Source organism: Hemicordylus capensis, chromosome 6 (assembly GCF_027244095.1).
Source record: "Hemicordylus capensis ecotype Gifberg chromosome 6, rHemCap1.1.pri, whole genome shotgun sequence".
NCBI lineage: Eukaryota > Metazoa > Chordata > Lepidosauria > Squamata > Cordylidae > Hemicordylus > Hemicordylus capensis.
The window spans coordinates 93,949,722-93,959,339 of NC_069662.1; the positions used below are offsets into that span (position 1 = coordinate 93,949,722).

The 9,618-nt window shown below is 41.1% G+C and overlaps 1 protein-coding gene across 3 annotated transcripts in view; it reads left to right on the forward strand.

Moving 5' to 3' along the window:
* TRANK1 (tetratricopeptide repeat and ankyrin repeat containing 1) overlaps nt 1-9,036 on the forward strand; it is a 74,332-nt gene extending 65,296 nt beyond the window's left edge. For all 3 annotated transcript variants that reach the window (XM_053263837.1, XM_053263838.1, XM_053263839.1), the window contains 3 exons: nt 903-3,925; nt 5,900-6,004; nt 7,568-9,036. In XM_053263837.1, coding sequence (XP_053119812.1) covers nt 903-3,925; nt 5,900-6,004; nt 7,568-7,680 — 3,241 coding nt within the window. In that variant the 3' untranslated portion in view covers nt 7,681-9,036. The remainder of the gene's footprint in view (nt 1-902; nt 3,926-5,899; nt 6,005-7,567) is intronic.
* The last annotated feature ends 582 nt before the right edge of the window (nt 9,037-9,618 follow it).

Here is a 9,618-nt window from a genome sequence, read left to right on the forward strand (position 1 = left end):
TCTGCGAATGCACGGCAGCCATGTGTGTGGTCAGCATGGTGGTGCTGACCAGACAAATGGCCGCCTCGCATGCAAGGAGGCCAGATGAGTGTCGTAGGCGGGGCAGCCTCCACATGGGATGCTGGGTGGGGCACCACTGCTTGCAGAGGCTACCAGACGCAAACATGATAGAAGGTAATGACTTTTAAAGTTGCCTCTTGCCACCCCTCATGCCCACCCTGGTGCTGCCCTTGCCAGTCACCTCTGAAGGAAGGGCTTAAATGCTTGTTTTATTCATGAGATTTTAACTCTTGGATTTCTAATCTCAAATTGTGTAATATTGTGTACAACCATACACAAATCTTGTATTCAGGGAGGCTCCCCCTGCCCACTCTCACTTCATCTTAAGGGAGGGAACTGATTGGTTGTAGCAGTTTCCTGCATTGAACAGGAGACTGGACTAAAGAGCTTTGAGGTCTCTTTCAGCTCTAAAATTCTTTGAGAATTGTTGCTCTTTGTTTAAAATGAGTTAAAAAAGAAATATAAATGAGGGAATACCTGACCTTGCATTGAAGTTCCCAGATTATTGATTCCAAGATGGCTTTCTTGGATTAATTGCATATCCTAGCAAGTGAAAAGTGCCATTGTGTGGGTTTCTATTCATATAACGGACAAGTGTAGCAGGACCTACGATGTACTTAACTTGTAGTCTCATTATTGAAATATGTTGAAATGACTTCACATTTCTATTTAAAATTGTTCCTTGCATGTCAGGGGATGGAGTCTTTTTTTTTTAAATGTCTCTTTCAAGTGCCTCAAATTTGATTTGACAGCCTTATTAGCATGTTAATATTTTAATAGATTAAATGCTGGATCGAATCTACTTCCATTAATTGGCATTTATTAATATATATTTGTTTCAGATATGAGAAAATACTAAGGAAGGAAGGACAGCCTACCATAAAACTTTCATACACAGCAAACCAGTTCTATTTGGAAGCTGCTGCAAAGCATTTGCGTGCCAATGAGATCAGTGAAATGATGAGGGTGCTCTCCCACCTTGACACCGAAGACCAGCTTGTGTTCTTGAAATCGCACAAACACTTTTCTGAAGCTGCTGACCTGTTGAAGAGGGAAGGAAGAGATGAAGAGGCTGCAAAGCTGATGAAACAACATGGATTTGTATTGGAAGCTGCAAAGCTCACTAACCGAAAGGACTTCCAAGCATCATGTTTGTTGGCCGCAGCCCGCCTTAGTGTAGCAGGTTTTTATGAGCTGGAGAATTTACAAGCCATTTTGAAAGAAGCTGTTGAGTTGTGTGAAGAAACAAATCAAAAATCTGGCAGAGCCGAGGCAACCTATCTGATGGGTGTTTTAGAGAAAGACTTTCGAATGTTGAAAGGCGCCTTCTATATGTTTTTGAATGTGAATCACAATGCTGGTGCTGTGGAAGCTCTCTTCCAAGCCACCCACTGTGAAGAAAGGAGTGAGATCATCTTGAGATTAGCATCATGTGGTATAGATGTCCTTCTGAATCTGGTCAAAGCTTTCCAAAAAGCAAGCACTAATGCTGAGAAAGAAATGGTCAAGACCTGTTTTGAATACTTTGGGATTGTGCGAATAGACAGTAAAACTTGCCAGGTCTCCCAGAAAGAAGCAGGATGTATTCTAGAATTTTTGTCTGACCATCCTAACTTGAGAGAGAAGAAAACAAGTGATCAGTTCATTGTAAGCCTGGAAGAAGTGAAATCTGCACTGAATTACCATTTGTTGAACAGACTTGTTGCCATTACTCACCGTTTACGTGAACTGAGTTTCCCCAATATTTGCATGAAGTTCATAGCAGGGCTGAAGTGTGAGGAGGAAGCCTGTGAAGATTTCCATAGTGCTTTGTCACGTCATGAGCTAATATCTATATTTCATTGTAAAATGCATCTTGCAGCAATAAATGCTCTATTGTTAGAAGCCAAGCGATTGTTCCCGAAAGATATGCTTTGTGAATACAGTGTCATTGATGACATGTTGACGTCTGATAAATATGCATTGTGCAAAGCCCTTATACATGCTGTTTTTCCTAAACATTTTCATCTGAGAATGGTGTCTGAGAACCAAGTGGCATGCAAACAGATCCTGAGCCTTCACCCCAATGACTGTAGAACTCTTAATCTTTGCAAGATGGTGCTGAGGGAGTACATCAGGTCTGAGTTTAAAAATGAGACTCTCCAAAACAGAAGAGAATCGGCTGATCTGTGGCTGAGGATGATGAAGATCTTTGTCTTGACTTCCAGCTATCCTCAAGAGTTTGAGAAGTTCCTTTTAAGAGAAGAAGATGACTATAACAGAGACTTAAAGTTGCTAGAAGAAAAGGGGAGAGGAAGACCCAAATATATCGAGGGCAGATATGGCATGCTGCTGGCTGACAAATATGTCGAAAGCACCCATTTGTGTTTCATTCGACTCTTGCAGAATTCTCTGGACCAACTCTACATTCATAGAAATCTTGAGGAATGTAAATCGCGGTTTTACCGTTTCATGAATGTTGTGGTCAAGAAATGCATTGATCCCTTGATTCCAAGCATAGGAAACACAGTAGGGTTGCTGGAATTCCAGTTTATCCTCTGTTGCACTGTTCTGATGCGCCTCTGCAAAAACATGACTCTTTGCCTTCCCAAGAGTTACATTTCTCTCCTCCACTACTGGGATTTTTTATTCGGAAAGGGAGACTTCACTTTTTCTGTTATACAAGAGTATAAGCCGGAAGACATAAGGCGAGCCATAAAGAAATTTCAATTTCATCTCATGTATTTAGCTAATGTTCTGTGTGGGTATGAGAAGGAGAGCTTCAATGTACTCTTAGATGCTTTTGCTGATCCTGATTTCATCACATCAGGGGAAGCTGAGCGGACGGTGGTACTCTGTTTAGTGATGTTGGTGAATGCAGATCATGTGCTCAGTTGGAAATGTAAAGATAATTTAGCAGAACATTTTCCTACCATCAAGGAAAAACTGATAGAAATGAAAAAAGAATGTCCTTCCAAGGTTCCTGAAAGATTGTTTAAGATTGTGGATCTGATGAGTGAAACTTCTAGTATTAAAGAAGTTGTTGAGGGGCTCAGAGAGCTGCTGCATTGCCGAGATGAAGAGTATTTAGCTGACTGTTGTTGGAGGTGGGATCCTAGAGGAACAAGGAGTACCAGGTATGAAGATAGCAAAGTGAGAGGCATTTATTATAAGGCTGCAGACTTGGGCAGATTTGCACATCCCAATCAGGCAGAGTATTTTGAAGAGCCTGAAGCAGACCTTGAAAAAGACTTCTATGTTGAAGAGAGAGAGGATCCATTAGCTGACATTGCAACAATAAGACAGCAGAAGCAAAAGCAGAAAGCCTCTGCAAAGAGGAAGTTGAGGTGTTTTTTCCTGTTTGTCCACTCTTGTGTTCGGTGGAAAAGGATATCATGTTCAAAACCAGATTCCATGGAAATGGCATTGGGCATCTTTAAAAAAGCAGACATTGACTCAACACAATGTGATCTCTGTGGAGTCAAATTTCTTCGAAGTCGTGAAAACTTCATTACTCAGACAGAGGACTCTGAAAAAGAACCCACAGAGACAGCAACACCAGCAGCAGAGCCTGACTGGGAGGAAAGTGTGGAAAGAAATGAAAATGCTGCTGCTGGTGTAACTTTTGAGAATCATGTCATCCTGGATGAGCATAAGAATAAATATGCTGCTTATCAGAGGTATTTAGAATTTTTCAGAGACAAGGTGGAACCAGTCATACATACTGGAATGAATATTGTGGAAAGCATTGGAGAAAATGCCTTCATCAAAGGTCACTTGGCATCAAGTGAACAATCTAATCTAGAACAAAGAAAAATTCAAGACGCAATTAAGATGATTTCTGATATGGTAGAGGATGTCTACAAGAGAAAAGCATGGGCTGATGGTAAGGCATTTTTATTGTTGGCCATGTTTTGCATCTCACTAGTCTGGAAGGTTATTTACAAATAAAACACAGGAACTGAACCACAGAACCACCAAGGTTTTATCCAGCAGATCAAAATATTTTCACAGCTTCTTGGAGCCTTCACCACATGAAGGTGATTTTTGCTATCAGCTGATTCCAATAACATAAAGTTTTACCTCACATGCTTGTTTCACATGTACCCTTTAACTGCAGTTAATGTTAACTGGAGTTAAAAATCCTAACTCCAATTTGCACTTCATACATACAGAAAACAACTCCAGTTAGCCTAACTGGAGAAGAAGGAGAAGGGAGCCCCCAAGCCAGAAACGTCAAAATAAGTTCTGAAACAATCTGTGGCTGTGAAAGCAATGGGTGTCATGTAGTAGCCGTTTTTCTGAGTTTTGAGAACAGTTTGCAGGCTGCCTGGGATTACTCAATTAAATGATTTAGTTCAGTGGGCTTCCTCTTATGTAAGAGTGACAGTTCTCTCTCCCTGCCCTGGTCTGCTCTGTTGCCTTGCAGTAAACAAATGAGATTTCACATAAGTAAATTATTTAGCTTCCTTTTAAGTAAGAGGGCGATAGGGTTGCAGCTGTAGGATTGCAGCTCAATACCAAAGTCCTGTGTCGAGTCATTCCAGGTGATCTAAAGACTGGGACAGAAAGTGGGGGGTGCTTTACTCCTTTTATGAAGGCAAAGAGCAAATTCCTCCATATGTGGGGGGGGTTATCTAAGGGGGGGGGTTCGGCCCCTGACATTTTTGTAATTTTCTGCCGTGAAACAAGCCACTTATAGGAATGGATTGGACAATGTATCTATCTATATCTATACACACACACACACACACACACACACAATTGATACATTGTCCAATCCATTTCAAATTATATATCCAGAGCCTTCCCAATCTGCCCTACATCTGTGCCCGATATCAAAGCCCTATGGCAAGCTGTTCCATAAATATTCCAAGGTTGTGGGGGGGGTTTAAAAAAAAAAGATCACATCATACCTCCATTACAAGGTCTGAGGAGTCGGGCAGAGCAGAGGGTGTGCATGGTGCTGTGGTGAGCATGGGCAACCAGCACTGGCTGCTCTGCCTCCCTCCCTCCCTTGTTACTTGCAGCAGGAAGACTGCCAGTTGGCACTGAAGAGCTTCAGGGAGGGCAGCATCGAGAGACCTTTTTGGAAGCCCCGCCCACCCACTGAACAGCTGAGAGGCAACAGTGCAGAGGGAGGTTGCTGTAGCAGCATGTATGCACTGTGCAGGGAGCCTTAAAAAAAAAAGGCTCTCATCTGTGCTCTCATCTGTGCTGCAGGGGGGAAGATTAATTGTTGGGACTGGGAGAGAGAGCAGGGCAGGCTACAGTATGCCCAGAGCGGGGTCTGCGACAGCATGGGGATCGCCTTCCTGTCCCGCCCTAAGGACGGTCCTCCTGTCAGACACAGGCGCCTAACTGCAGTTAAAGGCAAGTCAGCATTCGTGCATAACTTTTCAGCGGCAAAACCACAGTTGTTGTCAGTGCCATTGAAAGAAAACCTCAGGTACAGATTGGAGTTTGGCATGGCTGACTGGAGTTAAAATTAGACCCTTAAGCACAGTTTCATGGGTTTGGGCATACTGGAATTACAACATTGGGTAGCTTTAACTCCAGTTAAAGTATATGTGTGAACCAGGACACTGTCTCCTAAATTTATAAGGGAATCGTGATGGTGTATGTTTTGGATGAAATACTTAGGGCAGCTTGCACAGTAGGGTGAAAAACACTTTTAAAATTAAAAATTATTTAAACATTAAAATAATAAAAACCAGCAGGCAATGCATAGTGGCTCCCTTTCCCAAACCTTTTCAATGACTCACTCCTTGAATATCTACTGCATTTTTGTAGGTGGTAAATGGCAAACTTGGCCCATCCCCATTAGTTATAATTTGTTGTTTCATTGTGTGTTTTCCAGCTGAAGAAATCCTTTCCAAGTTGGCTAGCAGTTTAAATTGCAATGTAGACAATGCTCGCAAATGGCTGAAGACAAGAGAGTCCTACCTACAAAAGGAGGAAGAAGGTATGTTGTTGATTTTACAAAGATCTACATGCATGTTGATATACAATGTAATTCCAAAGTGGAAATCTATATTTTTTACAGGTGAGCACTCCTATGGCATGCATGAATATTAGTGTGCTGTATGCCAGGCCTGTACAGTTACTTAGGAACTTGTAATTAGGGCTGGCAAATTCAACATGAGTATTCAGTAATCCTAATTACAACCCTAATTACCTGGGATGCTGTGACAGGAAAATCTTCTTTAGTCAAAATGTCTCCTTTTGCTTAACTGCTTCTGCTGTTAACTGCTTAATGGAAACCTCATCACACTGCAAGCTTGTTTTTGCACATGAGAAGCAAAAGCAAATGGGATAAGAGCCTCTTTAGTAAAGAGAAGGAAAATCTGTAATACTTTGTCTGTGCTAACTCATGGCTTGTGTTGTCTTCCTATCAATTGTGCAACCAATCTGTGCCATTTTCACTGCAGACTAGATGCAGAGGGGATAATTCTCAGTTACCAAAATTTCCTCCTCTACATAACTATGAAAGAAACAGGAACCCAGTCACCTCCCTCCCTCTCTTTTTTGAGCTTTTCTAGGATGACCAGATACAATTGCAATGTTGACATCTGTTTTGTGTCTTGAGCAGTGTTCATGGCTTCACATCATTCTTAACAGAAAAAGTACAGTCAGCCTCACACTCTTTCCTTTTCCTACATTGGCTCTGTGGTAGCAGACAGTCTCAAATTCAGTGCAAACATATTTCAGATTTTTCTCTGTTGGAATCTGAGAATCTGCTTTTGAGGTAGTATGGTTCTTCAGCTTTTTTGGAGGGAAAGTATTTTCTCTTCATTTTGTGATGTGTTATGCAACACCCAAGAGTTTGATACAGGCCATTACTTTGGCATTTAAGAAGAGCATCAGTTTTAAGTATGTGTCTCCCAGGAACTATTTTGACACACAAACTTGTGCATGTTCTTTCTTTGCTGGATTAGGGTCATTTTACTGAGAGACACAATTAGCATTGGTGCCTTTTTCTTTTTTTTCTTTTTTGACAGAAGCTCTGTACATTTTCAACAGCTGTGCCTTTATTTAACATGGTGATACAGTAAAGTGAAGGGCTTCACCCGCCATGCATTCACACAGCACTTCTTTCATAAGGGAAGGAGAGGCTGTAGGCACTGAAGAAGCAGCAAAGTGAGAAACCCAGCTGCTGCGTACCCTAGATGCTCAGACAATTTAGGACAGACACCATCTTTGAGTAAAGACCCAGTAATCTTTTTTAAAAATATGCTTACAGTTGCAAATGCGAAGGAGCTCTTGTTCATCATAACTGAAACTTATTTAATGAATGCAAGGTTTCCTCCCTGTTGATGGCTTGGTGCTTAGAAATGCTGAAAAGATGGAGATGTAAAATAGCCATTCTGTCATCATTGCAAAATAACTACGAGGGGGAAAGTGGTTGTGTGAACTAGTCTTCCCCCACTCCCCAAGGACTTGGACCTACTTGAGGAATAGCCTTGCTGTGTGCTCAGCATATTCTTTCTGTTTGAATGTGTCTCTTCTCTTCTCTTCTTAAACATAGAGTTTGACCATGACAAAGACTTGGACAATGAACTACAAGGTGAAGAGGTAATTTTTGAAGAACTCCACACCAAGAAGCTCTCAAGAAAGAAGGGGAAACGTGCAAGAAAATAATTTTTAAAATGCTAACATCTAGCCTTCCCTTAACTTGAGTTATATTTTATATTTGAAAATGGAACACGGAAGTATAAAAATGCCAACCAAAATATCAGTTGAGGGTGAAATATGCCAGTAAAAGTGTTCCTGCCCCCACCCAATAATTTGAATAGAAGTTTAACGTCATAAGGGTCCTATTTTGAGATCAGTTTTAGGTGCTGAATTTGAGATACAGTGAGACATGGTCTGGAATTGCACATTTGACAGAGTCTCCGGTCTCTACTGAATTGCTAAGCAGCAGGGAGAGGGCATGATTTAAAGCAGATAGATGAGTAGTGCTTCACCCTTTGCCTCTCCACTGCATCCTCCATATCCATCTCCCTCTTGGGTTTCTGGATAAGTGTGTCCTGCATTATGGGGGGAAATACCTGCTGCTTCTCAGTTTTAAATTGGACCTTCACCTTCTCCTGATGTGCAGCTGTTCAGGAGAGGACCAGATTCTTAGATCTTCAATGTGTAGTTCCACCTTTAAAAGCTATACATATATATCTCAGAGAGCAGGAGAAAGAATAACCCACTCCCCTTCAGACTTCACCCTCGCCACTTTCCATTTTCTACTTTTAAAACATTTTTATAACTACCAGGGGGGCTAGGAAAAGCCACAAGAATAAGAGATGTTTTCTGAAAGTCTTTCATACAATTGTATTCTTTAAAGACATTCAATAAATAACTTCTACAAGTGAAAAGCCTCTGTGGGGCCCTGAGCCCGGCCCTTTTCCTGGAATCTCTCAGAAGCAAACGTGGACCACATTTGCCTTTTGTCCTCCTGATTTGTTTGGATATTCTCTGTATGTATCAAAAAGATATATCATTTCCTCAGTTTCATTGTGGTTTATATGCATTTTTTAAATGAAAATTTTTATAGATTTGAAATGACCAAAAAAAAATAAAAAATATCTTGTATTGTTTTAATATGAAAATGAAAAAAATTGATATAACCTGTTCTTCCTTTTCAATATAGAGAAAAATCATCTCCAAGCTCAATGAGCTATACAATAATAGCTGTTTCTATGAAGTTCTCAAAGTATTTCATATCATCTCATCTTTACAGCAATCATGTAAGGCTGGCTGCACTGTGCTGTGTTACTACAGGTCAAAGTAGAGGAGGGGCTGAGGTAGTGACTTACTAAAAGCTGCGTATGCCAGGCAATTGTGTATAAATACTTGATAGCAAAGAGATCTCTGTTTGATGGGTGGGAGATTGATACCAAAGGGTATGAATCCTTCACCCCATTTGTTGTGAGCCGCCCCAAGCAATAGTGTACTGGAGGGGCAGGCATTAAATGCTTTAAATAAATAAATAAATTTCCCACACTTTGTTCCATATTTCAATGGGGGGCATTTGGAATTAAGCCTGCTTCTATCGATATAGAAGATATAGATCTGGGGTTCTGTTGCTCACACAGGAATGTGACTGGATATTGGCAGCTGGCTTGTATACTGTATAATTTAGGGAAGCTAAGACTTGATCGTGTTGAAGCTTTTAAGCTGCATAGGCTTTTCATTCATTCATTCATTCATTCATTCATTCATTCATTCATTCAACATATTTTTATACCTCCCAAAACTTGTGTCTCTGGGTGGTTTAAAACCAAATAAAAACAAAGATAACAGCACTTGGCCAGGCACACGATGCAGAGAGTGTCACTTTTGCATACTAAATCAATCTACCTCTGAGGGATGGAATATTTAGTACGATCATCCTAGCTCCAGAAAATCTCTGACACTCCATGCTTCCTGCCCTGGAAGCCAGGCACCTGAGCATCTTTTCCCAAAGGAAATGGACCCACCAGGTGTTTAAACTAATCTGAGCCACGAGGGTGTGGAAACTGGTTTCTATTGGTTGTCAGGGTGACACTTTCTCTGCCTGCCTTAGCCCTGATTGGTGGAGCTTGC